At 38.7% G+C, this 16487-nt stretch overlaps 1 protein-coding gene across 4 annotated transcripts in view; it reads right to left on the bottom strand.

The window, feature by feature from the left end:
- Positions 1-16487, bottom strand: part of kiaa2012 (KIAA2012 ortholog) — a 73264-nt gene that overhangs the window by 3194 nt on the left and 53583 nt on the right. For 2 of the 4 annotated variants that reach the window (XM_031893409.1, XM_031893410.1), the window contains 12 exons: positions 15512-15592; positions 14086-14196; positions 12353-12424; positions 9537-9615; positions 8972-9142; positions 7610-7697; positions 6185-6338; positions 4452-4593; positions 3731-4077; positions 2810-3012; positions 2472-2644; positions 369-588 (listed from right to left, as the gene is read on the bottom strand). In XM_031893409.1, coding sequence (XP_031749269.1) covers positions 369-588; positions 2472-2644; positions 2810-3012; positions 3731-4077; positions 4452-4593; positions 6185-6338; positions 7610-7697; positions 8972-9142; positions 9537-9615; positions 12353-12424; positions 14086-14196; positions 15512-15592 — 1841 coding nt within the window. The remainder of the gene's footprint in view (positions 1-368; positions 589-2471; positions 2645-2809; positions 3013-3730; positions 4078-4451; positions 4594-6184; positions 6339-7609; positions 7698-8971; positions 9143-9536; positions 9616-12352; positions 12425-14085; positions 14197-15511; positions 15593-16487) is intronic. The other 2 variants (XM_031893411.1, XM_031893412.1) reach the window with 2 other exon arrangements.

Genomic DNA, 16487 nt, shown 5'->3' with positions numbered 1-16487 from the left:
GAAAAAAAAAAAAAATAAATAAATATATATATATATATATATATATATACACACACACACACACACACACACTCTCTCTCTAGTGATGAGCAGGTCGAGAAAAACCCGTCCGCTCCCAACCTGAACCAGCTTCTCTCCTCTATAGACCAACCCCACAATGACGTCATAAAAGGGGCTGGGTGTGTCGGGTGCGTGCTTATAAATTCACAAGCCGGAAGGGACAGCTGGCAGTGTTAGGTCGTGGTCAGGGAGGGTGAATGGAAGAGCTCAACCTGAACCTGCCTGCGACCCGCAAGTTACGTGTCGAGGTTGGGCACACAACTTGTAGGTATTGGGCCAGCCCGTATATCACTAATACACGCACACACCTTGCTAATAGTTGTGCTTGTCTCCGAGCTTCTTCCATAACAGCTTTAGCTTCTTCTTCTGCTTTTTTCCTCCTCTCTTCAGCTTCTCGCCTGGCTTGTTCCTCCTTTTCCTGCTTCTTCCTTTTGTATTCCTCCCTCTCTTCTGCTGCCATCTCCAGCAGCCTAAGGCGCTCCTCTGCAGCCTCCCGCTCAATTTGCATTTGTCTCTGACGTTCTATTTCTACAAGTTAAAGTCCACATTTATTAATGTATATGCACTTATTTAGTGACTTTTGTGAAATAATGCTGTCTTTGTTATTAGTGCTAGGGAACAGTGTTTGTGCAGTAACATTTTCTGTTAAATGGGTAGTTCACATTTTCTGGGGGCCTGAAGGTGAAAACAATAGCACACAGGGACAGATATTTCCTTCTTGAAAGACAAGTATAGAGTAGGAGTGGTATTATATGCAAAAACTATCATGTGGCATAAGTCAATGTGCAGAAGAATCATCTCAGACATTGCTAATAATCTAGAAAGAAAATGCAGAGGGAGTAGCAAAGAACTGTAGAAAACTGTAGAAACCCTGAAAAGGGAAGAAAGGGAGACTATGTGGGAAGCTGAATATTGAGACTCTCAGGCAGGGGGAAAAGTAAGCACACAATGAACAAGTATGGTGGAAAAGAATCAGAAACAGTATAGAGAGGGAACATTTTTTATGTGGAAGGACAGTGTCCTGACCTCTAGCTAAAACATGTCCTACCTCAAAAAGGGGAATTTGCAAAGCTGGAGCCAAAACTAGCCCCCATCACACTAATTATATGTGGAGCACGTGATTATAGACACAGATTTATTCCATCTTGACAAGCAGTAATGCCAAAGGTGCAGTCTGTTAGGTCTGCAGGTAAGTGTTTAAATGTTTTTCACAATACTCCGTTGTGGCGGGCAACTAATCTCCCCGCAATGCCATCCCACTGCCTGCAACAACGGAGATTTGTCGCGGCGCGACTAATCTCACAGTGTGTCATGGCCCTAATGCTTCACATAATGCCAGTGACCATTGTTAAATGAAGTCCAGGACTCCTTCAGTTACTTGGGAGTATGAGAAACATTAGGTTATCAAAAAGTGGTTCTTAATGTGTAGCACTGGCTCCATTTGAAAGTTCAGATTTAGGCACAATGCACTGAGATGACTGCCTACACACCAATATTACAGCTAAAAATAAATACATTTGTTGGTTCCAGAAAGTTCCTAATTAGGGAAGGCCATCTCCCACAGACTTAATTTCAATCAAATAATTCACAAAAAAATGATTTCCATTTTATCTGTAATAATGAAATATCAACGTTTTTAGAAGACTTAAGGTATGGAGATCCAAATTGCGGAAATTCACCTTATCCGGAAGACCCCAGGTCCCAAGCATTCTGGATAACAGGTCCTATACCTGTAATTTTTGGTAAATACCAAGCAAGCATCCTGCTGTGTTTAATATAATTATAATCACCAGAGATCCAGGTCCAGGCCCAGATTTGTTGCGAGGCCACAAACGCCCGGGCCTAGGGTAGCACAATTTTACGGCGGCATGCCGCCCAGCTGCACCTAAACTTTGCACACATACGGAGCACTGGGAACAGGACACACAGAAAACTTCAGCGCGTCCTGTCCGCTGTGCTCTGTATGTTAGCTAAACGTATGGGCAGAGGAGTACTGTGGGCAGGGAATGGGGGCGGCCTCTGGGTGTCAAAATTGTAAATCCACCGTTGCAGAGGCTACTGTGTCACTGGAATCTGTTGGTTAAGATTTACAGGTTGCTTTAAAGGGGTATGGGTTTATCTTCACATAAAATGACAGACGAATGAATGATAAAACATGTTTTACTGAATATGTAATCTTTATGCTTGCCCAATTAACTATACATTTTCACGATGGCTATTCATACTTCAGACATCTGCTATGTAGGTCAATAACTAACTAATGAAACGGCAACATGAGTGTTTCAGTACAGTGGCAGTTTATGTTTGGGGGGATAAATAGGCTGCACTAAATGTAAGTCAAGGACATAGTTAAACATGTTTTATTAGAAAGTTTCCTTTCACCTTGGGAGGTAAGCAAATTGTGGTCTTACCCAATTTCTCAAGCTCCTCCTGTTGTTTGCGCCTATGGATTTCCTGGAGTTTCCTTCTGTGTTCCTCTTGCTGCTGGCGTGCTCTCTCCAGTGCTTGCTGTTCCAGCTGTATCCTTCTAGCCCTCTCTTGCTCCTGGCATTTCTTTTCCTCTTCTTCATGCTGTTTCTTCATGCTGGATTGCATAAACATAATGATGTGAGTGCTAAAGTGTGACATTGTGCTTTCCGTCTGCTGCGAGATATAATTTAATTAGATGGACGGTCTCTAGTGGTCTCTTGTGCAAGACAATTCTAACCATTTTCATTCCTTTCTCCTTAAATGGACATGCCAGTCTTACCGAATCTCTTCTGCCCTTCTTTGCTGTTCCTGCTCCAACTCTATCCTCATTTTCTCCATCCTCTCCTGTTGCTCCTGCTCCAGCCGCAACTGTTCCTCCCTTTCTTTTCTCTTCTTTTCTACCTCAGTTCTCCTCCTCTCAGCTCTATCTGACAACTCCTGGGTTCGTGAAGATCTCTGTCTGCGCAAGGAAGCGGTGGTAGCCTAGAAATCAAAAACCAATCAGTTTCAGAAAACCCTCATTGTATTAAAACTTACAGGTGGCATAGCTCGTTGTAAAATTAATAGTGAACAGCTATATTGAAAATGGGCAATCAGCTTTGCAGCAACGTATAGCCATAATTATCATGGGCATGCAAAACTTAAGATATATGATTGCAGATGTCCAACCTGCACCTCTCAAGCTGTTGAACATCTTATTGTATTGGGAACTGTACTTCAAAATCAGCTAAAGGTCTGAGAATTAGATTGATAAACTATAGAAACATCAGTGACCTGCTGGCCTTCTGCCTAACATAGTGCAAAATCATAATATTAATGTTATTGTCAGTCTGACAATAAATAAACAGTGGGTCATAGCAATAATAGATAAATAAACAGAGTACAATAATAAATAGAAAAAAATAAAACATACAGTTGCATTAAAGATGCCACTCAGATAAGTGACAAGCGACAAGAGATGGAGGCCCCTTTCACATAGAGCTTTCAGTTCCAAATTGTATGGACTTTTTGTTTACAATCCTATTTCATTTAATCTTATATTCTTCCATTTTCCACCAATGTTATTTAACAGGCAATGAAGCAATTGTTGGCAATGTTTCCTTCCAAAATTTCCTTCCAAAACCTCCCTGGTTTTGGAACCAGAGCTTCATAAGCTATGGGGAGGATGCCTACAGAATTAGCAGAGAGAATCGACCCTTACCTCTGATGTTTCACTACGGGCAGAGTCATATTCAAAGAGCTGGCTCAAAACTACATTTTCCTTTGAACTTTCAGCCATCAGTTTATCATCAGTGGCTGACTGTTCTGCCTTCGGATCCAAAATTTTAATTTCTTCACCATCTTCACCATCACCTTCTTTACCATCAGAGTGCACAGGTGAGCTACTCTCTGGTGTCTCCACTGTCAAGGATGGTACCTCAATTTCAATTTCTCTATTCTGTTCCTTGTAATTGGACTCTGAAATTGTGATTGTTTCCTGCCTTTGGAGAACTACTGGAGGTTTCTTAGGATATGGATTTTCTTCGGCTTTCTTCTCTTTAGGTTGCCCTACAAAATACAAAAAAATCTGCAGTCAAACATAGACACAAAAAAGAGATTTTAATGCAAAACACTACAGTATGCATTTCATTACTAATGTTCTGTTGTGCTGTCTGCATTAAGTAGCCACACTGTAATTTGGGCCTAAGTAGGCTATCACTGCAAATATTTCATAAGATGGGGAACGCCAAATATTGCATGTAGGGTTGCCACCTTTCCCGTAAAAAAAAATACCAGCATTGCTACTAACAATAGTGGTTATGATGGATGTATTTGTGTGTGTGTTTAGGGTGCATTAAAACAAGTGTTCAGAGGAGCTGATGTAAAAGTGAAACTATGCAAAATTAAGACATGCTATAATGTACTTTACTGAACATTTTTACCAACAACAAATGCTGCTTTTCCCTGGTTCTTTTTGTTTCCTTGTTTTGTCTTTTTGGATTCTGTAGCTGGTGTTTTCAGGGACTTTTGTGTCTTCTGATTTTTTGTTTTCTTCTTTTCTTTAATTTTTGATGCCTCTTTTATCTACAAAAAAGTATTACTTGCAATTTTAAAATCTCAGTGCATCGCTAAAATTTCTTTAGCAGAAAAGACTAGTTTATACTGTGCAAAAAAATGATCTTTAAGGTGTATGTTATTCACACAAACATAGCTGAGAAAACTAACTAAATACTGGAGCCAAAAACATAGTCCATATATTTTTTTACAGCCAAAAATACAGTTGGTTATGGCTGGTTTTAGAGCTGTATATGGCCGACAGTTAATATCCTATGCTAGAAATTTGGTAAACAATAACTTATTGATTTCATCTTCTGGTTTGACAAACATACTGTGGCTGATTTACAAATGTTACTGCTAACTGTACAAGTGCAGTTGCCAATTTGCAACCAACCAGTTTTGTTTTCATTTTCCATCTGTATATAGAAGATAGTTTTGAATTTGGAGATGTGTGTTGCACTTACATTAATATGGGGCAATATAATTCTTGCTGTTTCTAACTGCATTTGGACTGTTTAGTACCAATGTTGATATCAATATTCTTCCTATATATAGAGACAATCTTAGTAGTTAGTGGCTCTTGACTTTGCTCTCCATAGATAGAGACTGTCAGTATTTACTAGTACATGTGAATGTGGCACTATTCTTTCTGTAAACAGAGGCATTCTTCATTCTCAGTGGTGAAATTGGGAGTAGTAGAGACATTTCTACACAAAGGGGAATGAAATTGGATGACGCTGCCCTTTCATTGTGACATAAAAACAGGAAGTTTTGAGCATTAATTTGTGCTTTGTTGTTTGATAATTACTTTTTTTAAGGATGTAACGAGATATACAAAAGTTGGTGGCACTGAAGGTAAAGCAGAGTACAGAGCTCCCAGCATGAGATGTGAGATCCAAATGAACAAACCCCGACCTTTAACTAGGGGAGCAGATAATCCAAGAACCATAGGTTCAGCCTACAACCTTTGACTTTTAACGTACATAAAATAATAAACGTGTAAGGAATGTTCTTCTAATATTTTTTTTTTTTTTATTTTCATCTAACTGGCCTGTGGGTAGGGCTACACATGTCTACCCTTTTTTGGTTCAAGAATGTAAAAAGACATCATATTTTAGAGTTTCATATTAATCTGTAAAAAGAGAATCACAAATAAGCCTCTGATGGTTTAAGGCTGTTTAGATTTTCTAGGTGGTGAGGCTGCATCATTCCACATGGCAGCACCAGAATGTCATAAGCTTGAGACCCTGGCCTATTGCAGGACTACAGGCACCACATAGTGATGTTATCACAGTGCAATGCAGTTGTTTTTGCACTAATAGCCCTTAAAAATGGCTTATTTTGTTATCAGTCATTGCCCAGTTGTAGATCTCCTATTTCTGGTTCCCTTTGTGTATTACTTTCCTCGATTTTAATAACTGGAGTGCATTCTGATATGCCCTATCTCTCAGCTTCTGTCTGAGTCCTCACTTCACTGACCGGTGGTTATCAAAAGTCATATGGTGCATCTCATTTTGCACTGGGCACAGTTACAGCAGAATTAACTCCAGCTGGAAGGATCAAATCAAACTTTCCTAAATAAACTTGGTTGTTATTTAATAAAAATCATAATACTCACTGTACTACTAGCAATCTGCTGTAAGAGCTCCATTTCCTCATCCTCTTTCATTGCCTTAAGCCCATTTGGTTTTGTTAATTTTCCAGTGTCTTGCAATGCGTCAGATGGAATGACAGGGGGCTTCTCTCTGCTGTCAATGGATACTTTAACCACACTTAAAAGATTAAAAGATTATAAATACATTTGCACCCTTTTGCTCTTTGCACTTTGCACCTTGCTACTGTTTAATAAATAAGCCCTACTGTATTTTTTTTGGAGGGGGGGGGCAGTGGACTGAATTCAACTATTTATGTCTTTAATGCTCTAAACAATGTATTTTTCTTAATATTCTTTATACAAACTTATAATATACACTTATATAAACTTTACAATATGCTCTTGCAAGAAATATGCACTTGCATGAAGTTAATATGGACTAATATGGAGTTATAAGCTCTCAGTTCATATTGTGCCTTTACACCTTTGGGTAATGAAAGTCACAGTTGTATGTAAACAAACATGACCCACGCATCCAACAACACTTGCTCACCTCACTCACCAATAAAAACTGCGTGACCATATCATTGTTGGAAATGATAATGGCCACAGCTTTATTTATAAATACAAACAGTGCAAATAGATTGAATACATACTTGTAACATGTTTAATCACAACAATACATCAATGTAATAGGTGCAAACATTAACGAACCCAAAAAACACCGACCCTGAACTCCTTGCCAGTCTGCCCTTCCACTACCACCCTGAGCCATGCTATCCTCCAGCCTCCAAATCCCTAGCTCAAAGGATAACCACCGCCAAAAGGGGACTGATCCGGTCCCCTTTCTCAATTAGCCATGTTCAGTACCCACCCAGCGCTTTATAGCGCACCTTTCTTATTCCATCCACCAATGGTCACCCACCTTAGGGGTTAGACCATCCACTCTACCTGATCTGGCATACCAGAACAAGCTTCCCTCCCCGGCAGACTGACAAGGACCCGCCAAAGCTGTGACAACTACCATGACGCCGATCATCCGCGTAATTTTCCCTGCTTATCCCCCTTTCTAGCTAACTCATCCTGTATACCCCTAACCCTCCGAGGCCACATGAGTGACAGCTAGAAACAATAAGGTAACCCAATAGAACCAACCCCCAGCTAAGGGAGGGCGGGTGGGGACCTTTCCTCTGCTGTTATCTCCCAAAATGGTGGATAGCCATCCCTCACTGCGTCTCCTATATACCCTCTCCTCCCACCTTTTTCTCCCCCCCTCTTTTAGCTTAAACTGACCTATCCCCGCTAGTGATGCTGGGCTGGGTCATGCAGCCCCTCCTCCGACCTTGCTTCTCCGGGGCTAACAGTAAATTTATTGAAAGATAGTGGTGATGCATGGCTTTCAGAGGAATAGGAAGTAAAGTAATTACAAACAATTTTCAAGTAACTCACATTTCAGCGGTTTCACTGTTGGGCTCTGGCTGCCCCTTCCTTGTGGTCTCCAGTGTTTTCTGTTTTTTACTTTGTTCCTTCATTGGACCTAGAGGAAGACATTAATCTTGCACTATATGCAAATATCACGTTCAGCACTGTGTAGAGACCTATGAGGATTTCTCATTGTTCAATGTAGAGAGCTTCTACTAGTCATCATTCTTAGTATGCTGCAAAGATGGCCATACCTAAACTGCTCAGCCCCTTCAGACCCAGTTGACAGCTTATTGGCCTGTGTATAGGATAGGATTAGGCAATTTAGAAATCTGATGCTGCCAAATAAAATGAAACATTGGTGCACTGATGCAGTGCTCTCCCATCATTTCTCCCTAGGCCTCCTTTATGATCCAAACAGGGCCAAACAATAAGATCATCCCAATTTGGGCAGGAATGTTTTCTTTAGTGTTTCCAGTAAAATGCACTATGAATGCTCCCAGAATTCTATGGTAATGTTATAGTAGTTCTAAGACAGAAAATAAACTAATTGGCATTTGGACTTGGTTCTGAATCCAGTACTTTGGGACCCCCATAGAGTTACTAATTCCAGAATTTCTGCTTTTGTGAAAACACAGGTTCATCTATAATTCAAAGCGCCATACTTTTTGCATATTGCAATTTACACCCAAAACATTTACTCCTAAAATAGAGCATGAAGGGACGCATTTACTCCTAAAATAGAGCATGAAGGGACGCATACAGATGGGGCCAGAATATTGACTTCCCCTGTCAAGTACAGGGCTCTCTCGCGAGTCTTTTTCGGCGATTTGCGCGAAATCGCGCCGCCGCGTCTGCCATCCCGCCGGCGACTTACATGTTCGCCGGTGGTATGGCAGGGGTAGGCAACTCGGGGATATTAGTCACCCGCGAACAGGGAGTTAATCGCGGGCGACTAATCTCCCCCGTGTGCCAGAGCCCTTAAACACAGGCTGAGAATCTGCCCCTACGCTTTAAAAATCTTATAGTTTTGCCTGCACCTGGAGCCAATGCATCAGCCTGGGTGCAGGTGCATGAAGCAGAATTTGACACAAGCAGTTTCCGAATTCCATTTCATGTTCCTGCACCCGGACCAAAGTAATGGCGCTGGGTGCAGGCACAAGTGTCAGCTTTTTGAAGCGTAGGGGTGCATGCTCAAAATACAACAAACCTAATTGCCCTTCAGGGACACATCTGGGACACAACAAAAGTGATATTTAAAATAATTATTAGTAGTATTTTGTATACGAGAGTATATAAAAAAAATAAATCTAAGTTTGCATTCCCGCAACTCTGTTTAAATACTGTAACTGTTATGTTAATTTATGCAGGGCCACCATAAATTGAAACCTTTTCTGTTTGGTTCCTCCTGCTTGGTGCTGTGTTGACCCTGGACAGAAGGGGGAGCTGTGACCTCATGATCCAGCTTTTTCTCTGGAGCTGCACCCTGCTCTCTTATCTCCTTCCCGCTTTTACTGTTTGATGTTCCTTTCTGGAATTCAGGCTTGAGCCTTGGATAGTCTAAAAAAGTTGGAAAACATTTTCAGTTCAGTGCATTCTAACATGAAACACAAAAATATAAAGGACAATATTTAAAAATCCCTGGAAATACATAAAGGACTTAAGCCTGTTTTGGCATTATCATTAGGGACATCAAATAACTACATGGCCGCAATCACAGCAGGTATTATTATTATTATTAACATTTATTTATAAAGGTATCATCTGGTCCCATGAGGATTACAGTATATGCACAGGATACATGATAAAGTCCTGGCCTCACACATGAGAGATATCAGATAATACCATGACTGAATATATAAGAGACATAAACTAATGCCAGGATGGAAGATAATCATACAGTTTGATTTGATATTTTTACTACAGAAATGCTTTGAATCATAAATTGGGTTACCTGTTTTTTTTTCCTGGATTCCGTGGTCAATCCTGTTCTCTCTGCTGCTCTTCTGGTAAAGACCCTGCACCTCTGACTCCTGCAAGTAAAAAAAGAAATCTGCATGAGTTAAACTGCAAGAAGATACATGTATGTGCATTAAGACTGGGCACTGTATCCAAATTGTCAATTGATTATATTCAATGCTCATAGTAAATAATACCCGGCAGAAACTTCTTATAGGACGATAAAGCTGGAAACTCAAACTATTAGTTTAGAAATCCTGAGACACAGTATATCAAATTAAAAGGGATAATGCTTACCTGTAGCCAGATAACTGCCAAGAGACTTTGCAAATAAAAATGAATGACTCTAGCCGTATTCATTGCTGCATAGTAGCAGCAGTGTTCTTGATGCCAGCCTAATGATAATACTTCTGCCTCTACTGAATGATATTATAGAAAGTGGATAGAAGGCTGATACTTTTTAGGAAATAGCCAGGGAGCTCAGAAACATAGGGTTCAACTGAGGTCTATCAAGATCATTACTGTATAAACCATGCTGCCTAGGTGTGCAACTAAATTAGGCTAATGGCAGCATTCTCTATGGACAGAAATATGCTAGCCAAGAAACATCCTGAAACCTCCCATGCTGGCAGAGAAAATGGCCTGTGTGCCATTAGCTCGAAGACGCTATTACATTTTGTCCTTTAGCATGTGATATATCAACGTAAGGACTTACAGAGTGGGACTAACCTGTAGTAGCCAATTAAATTTTTTGTTTTATTGTTCTGGAAAAAGATAGCATAAGTTAGTGATCAGGTGCAGATTTGATAACTGAGCTCCAGTGATTTTGAAAATGATGGAAGATGAGGAGATTTCTCACAAAGATGCAGGTGAAAGATCTCCTAAAAATACCTTAGCATTGGTGTCAGTGTGAAATGATAGCTATACAATTCATATGTTTTATCACAGTAAGGACCATCGCTAGTTCTGAAGATTTCATATATACCGTATATATAGTAGCTAAATGTACTGTAAATGGCTAAACGGCTTATGCTTATATCCCATTTACGGATAGGACCACATTCGAAAAATCCTGTTTTCTGTGACTCTGCTGTTAGGGTATATTATGCATATGACTTTCTTAATCCTTTTTCTTGAATACCCTATAAAATGACAATTCTAAGCAGCAAAATCAATAACTACATAGGGGCAATTAATAAACTTTCTGATTTTAGTGGTTTTAGTGCTCCAAAAATGTGCATTTTAATCACTATATATTAATGTGCTTATGTATCAGTTTTGAGTTTGAGTATTGAATGCTCGCTTATTTAGTATAAAGAAAACTCATCTGAATAAAAAACTTGAATACCTTGAATATCTTGAATTGAAAATATGGCTTTACTTTGCCTAGAAAGTTGCGATTTTCATGTTTTTTCGGAGTCATTGTGCGAAAAGTTGCACAAGTTTTGTCACATTTATTTTTTTTATGTCCATATTTTTTTATATTATTTATATTATTATAATTATTTAATTTTCTAATTAATTTTATATTCATTTTGTATTATTAAGTCTTAATTTGAGGAGTTGGGCTTATTTAACATTTCCTTTAGCAGCTTTCAAGTTTGGAATTTCAGCAGCTGTGTAATTGCAGGGTGCATAACTACAAATTAGGCACTTGGGTGCCTGTTCATAAGGCAGCAGCTCTCCGGTTCAATATGGTAAATAAAAAAACACTGTAAAAATCTCCCTAGCCTGCTGCTGGCTAATTCTGGAGAAAAACCACCTTCTTCAGCAATTGGTTCATGTGCAGTACAGCAGGGCCATCTGCACATGCACTAATAATCATGGAAGGGGGCAGTCCGAGGTCTGGTGACTTGGGCAACACCGGACCTAAATGTAGCCCTGGATTGTTGGAGTCCTACTTACCATATAAACTAGGTAGTGGTTGGAAAGACTGAAAAACGAATAGGAAAAAGCCTGAACAAATAAAATAAGTAATAAAAGAGTAAAATAAGAAAAGAAAAACATGGTTGCCTCCCAGAATAATAGTTGATTGTTGTGGTCAGTGATAGCATTTTTTAATTGATTGGTTAGAAAGAAGCCGAATAACCAAGCAAATAATTCAAGAACCATAAAAGATAAAATAATGAAGACTAAATAAAAAGTTCATAAGAAGCAGACCAATCTGTAACATACTAGATGGTAGCCTAAAACTTCCCCTTATTTTTGAATTCCTAGCTTGGGGGCAAGTTTTGGTTGCTTAATAACCAGGTGTACTGCTTGTAGGCTGCCAGTCCTTATAGGGGATATCAAATAGCCAATCATAGCCCTTATTAGGCACCCCAGGACTTTTTTTTATACTTGTGTTGCTTCTCAACACTTTTTTCCATTTCAATGTGGCTCACACGTATAAAAGGTTGGAGACCCCTGACTCTACTTATAAAGTATGCAGCCCATGCTAGGAACATGTTTTTACAACACAGGAGCTGGTTTCTGCTTTGGCAAAACAATATAACATGCAAGTCAAGGTCAAAGTCACTTTAAACATTCAGGCTTAGATAAAATATTCTTGGATGAGTATAAACCTTGAAGAACACTGATAATGACAAATGGTGACAAGTTAAATAAAGCTAATAAAAACAATGTATTATTATTTATGTAGCAGCAAAACAGTCAAAAACCAATCTAAACATTTACGTGATTTTATAAATATGCAGATTTAATAGCATTTAGAATTTTTGGGAATTTTTTGAATTCCTCAGTTTACTCTTTTACAAAGTCAGCCCATAGGCCTATGGCCAACAGGTTAGAATAAAAAAAAATGTTACTTACCAGCACTTTATCAGTGCAGAACTGCTTATGTCCTTTTGCCTTAGAAGCTGTGTCATGAGAATAGGTGGCTCCCTTTAAAGAAAATTCAGAAGCAATGATAGAATGTAGAATTTAGTATTTTGCCATGAAGCTGTCAGATCAGAAGGAATGGATTTATTTTACATTATTATACAGATTTGCGGCGAGAATTACAGGAACAATGATAACACTAATTTCAAAGGCTAAAGAAAGCATCACTGTCATCAAACGAACAGCTTTCATTAATTAAACACTAACTTGGACCCCAAAACTCTCTGTCACATTAATAACACATGAATGTTGTGAATACAAACAACAAAAAACTCATGTTGTCTCAAACAGCAAAACTTTACATATAAACCCGGTCTATGGTGTCACTATTCCAAGCTGGAATAACACATTTCAAACCAACCACACATCTCTTTAAATAAATAGTTCACCTTACAACCCCTTTTTTCAGTTTACTTGTTTTTAAAAAGCAGATCAGAATTAACAGTTTTTAAAATTGCTTTCTTCTTATCTTTTTTTGTATTTCTATTTTCTAATTTTCTTAACTTTCCTCACTGTAGCATTTCCTAGTAGCAACTCAGTAAACCAGCTCACTAACTCGCTAAACTTGTGCTACATTAGTTGATGCATTTCTCAGCAGCTCCAGAGCAATGGCTGCAACTAATGGAGCAATTGAAAGACCTGATTTTAGGTTGCTTGCTGGGTAGGGCTGAAGATAAGAAATAAATTAACAATGTATCACATTTTAATTTTTCGCTTCATGGGTTCTTCCTGGGTAACTTGAGAGAGTGAAAAAAAATAACCTTTAATCAAAGAAAACCAGTCAAAAATAAAAGGCAACTAAAAAACGTAAACTGATAAAGTATTTGTAAGGTGAACTACCCCTGCCTACAATACTTGCTTAGGGTCTACAGTATTGTGTTGTTGTTGAGAAGGTGGGCAAGGATAAGAGATTTTATCCTGTCTCAATACCCTTTTGCAGATTAGAGACAGAGTCTGGTATTTATTGACTAACTATGTATTTGGACGTGTTTAAATGCATTTTAAACACATATATTTCTCATATATTTTCATTTGTAACATTAGATATAATATTAGAAGTCATTTAGGATTTCCAAGGTCAGAGATTCTATAATGAGCATTTGGGTTAACTTGACCCAGCTGGCCATGCCTCTAACCTCCGTTCGTCCATAACATTGTCCCCTACCCAATATGCCGTCAGGGCTTCTGACAGGACTTCTATCTGCCCCCTGTGGTGGCCTTGATCATGGTAAATGCAGGCTGAAAATCAGCCTATCCATTACCTCTGCCCGTGTCTGCACTAAGAGGCACTGCACTGGCCTGGGTGCAGACACATGGAGTGGATCTTGGTGTGGAAATGTGCAGTTTTGCATTTTCACAATGAAATCCACTACATGTTTGCACTTAGAGGCCAAAGCAGTGCCTCTCAGTGCAGAAGTGATTGGAGGCCAGTGGATAGGCCAAGAATCAGCTCATCAGCCCTGTTTGGCTGTAGGCTATATAACTGTATTATACAGGTCATGAAGCCCTGTGGTTAATTCTAAAAGCCTTGTGTGATACATTAATTTTTGCTGTGTGACAGAAAAGACAAGTAAAAGTCACTTATAAAGGGGCTGATTTATCATTAGTTGAAAATTGTACCTATAGTATGTAACATGATGCAATAAGAAAATGCTGGGACTTACGGATGTTCCATGAGATAAAGCATTGGTTTTATCTGTTGAAGAGGAGTCTCTTACTGATGAAGCTTTGATGATTTGTACAGGAGGACTCTCAGCAATTTCTGCCAATGGTCCCTGTGTCAATACATCAGACAATTACCATATTTTATGATTATACATTCTTTGCAATAAAACCATGGGGAGTATTTATTAACATTGAGACAAACATCACCAATGATGTTGCCTATAGCACCAATCAGAAATTAGATTTGAACGGTCACCTACAAATTAGAAAACAAAAGCATACATCTGATTGGGTGCTATGGGCAACATCACTGGTAAAAATTGTCTCCAATCTTAATAAATAAGCCCTATATGTGTGACATTCTCAAAAATGTGGGTGGCACATAAATGATAAAGTCTACTCTTGTTTAGATACTTGTTAGGTTTACAGATATTTTAGCAACAGTTTCCGTAATATTACAGAACCGGCTAGGCGACATACAAATGCCAAATGGAGCACTTTAAGTTCCCTGAAACTTTGAAATTCTATCCTTTTTTGGTTGGCAAATTAAGTTTATACCCTAAAATCTATATATTTTTTTAATCACAAGAGTTTTAATTTGCTCATACATCATGCAAAATGTTTAGATAATTTTGTTTTTGATTGACCATATCAGTGATAATATGTATTCTTACAAATGCCTTATGCAGCCTCTGTTCCTCTCATTTACTGTCTAGATATTTTATCTATTTCCTGTGTGAGTGCCCAGCGGCTGGTGATTATGTCATTGCTAGTATTAAACTGAGGCATTTCAACATATGGTATCTTTTACAGTATGTCATAAAGTGCTGCACATAATTCAGAAAGATTAGGAAAGATTATTTTTGCTCTTTTAGCATTATCTAGATTGTTCCTGTGTGAACCAAATGCTTGTTAAGTTTGGCCAATGGTGTGCAGAGCTGAATTGCACTACTGTAATTCACATGGAAACTGGGGAGAGATATATATTCTGCCTATTTTGATTGCCTGATAAACCAGGCTTGGACTGGGACTCAAAATAAACCCTGGCATTTCAAGTATATAGAGGCCCAAACAGCCCCCATCAGCACTAAATAGTGACTGTCTATGGCATCTTACTTCTGGCATTTGCCAGAATCCAGAGATTGCCAGTCCGGGCCTGCTGATAACTTGCCACAAGTACAATTGTTTCTTCAGAATTAGTGTGCAAGTGCTTTCCATATAGAGCAACAGGCTGCCAATTTGTTAGCCAAATCTACTGACCATATTACATGATGTGTAGACACTCTGACAATCCTTTGGCTGCTTATAAAAAAATAATGTTATTTCAAACATTAATGCCAGCAATGTGGCCAGTATAGGTTCTGCTAGCATCTATGACAGCAGAAGTGATGTGTACAGCACAAATATCTCTTTATCTTTACATACCTGCACAAGTACTGATGAATCACCCTCTTTCATTCGTATGCTCTTGCTTCTTTCATCCTGAGCCAGTTGTTTGGATGTTTTCTTAATATAAAAAAAATCGCTTTATTGCAATTGAAATGTTAATAGAAATAATTATTATTGTTAGCTCCTCCATGAGAGATGGAATGAGCATACAATAAATCAGTGGGAAGAATTACATAGCCCGATAACACACGTATAAAGAACAGGCTAATATAACTCACCTTTTATTAAACTTTTCCCCAACAACAAAGTAAAAAAATACCCAGTGACCAGCCATTCCAATATCTTAAGGGATGGAAAAATGGACAGACCTACTAGAATCCTTGATTAAGGAGGCATATAAAAAAATCTTGTGATACTCTCAGATAAGACATACTGCCAACAGAAATGTCATATACGGTAAGTTAAATAAAATAAAACAAAAAAACCCTAACTGCAGACTTTTTTCATATTTATTTGTATGTTGCAAGTGTACTCATTGTCCATGCCTGCCTGGTACCTTCTGCCTGGTCCATTAATTTCTCTCTTTGTTTAAATTACTGTCCTATCTCCCCCACAGTGCATCTGCCAGACACTTCCGCCCTCATCCATGCTCTTTCTCAGTCTGGTCCATTTTACTGTAGCTAGCCTTTATTTTAATCAGAACCTTTTACCATGTGCTAAAAGTCATTATTTACGTATTATCTCCTTTTCAACAAAAAGGATAACTACATTTTCACTGCCATGACCAAAGACTTTACAAATTACCCTAGTTATTAGTGGTGTAAGCTGCCTAAGAATTAATTACAGTACTGGTTATCTACCACTATTTTAGTGCCCATCAACTACAAATTCAGGGTAAAATCAACAGAGCAGCAAGTTCTTGTCTAAAGGTGGCCAAAGACCCTGGGAACCTAAAGAAAATACCATGCTACAGAGGCATTGGATTCATTAATTAGCCTCCCCAGAAAGGTTC

This window comes from Xenopus tropicalis, chromosome 9 (genome assembly GCF_000004195.4).
Source record: "Xenopus tropicalis strain Nigerian chromosome 9, UCB_Xtro_10.0, whole genome shotgun sequence".
Classification (NCBI taxonomy): domain Eukaryota; kingdom Metazoa; phylum Chordata; class Amphibia; order Anura; family Pipidae; genus Xenopus; species Xenopus tropicalis.
This window is presented reverse-complemented; position numbering and strand designations above follow the sequence as displayed.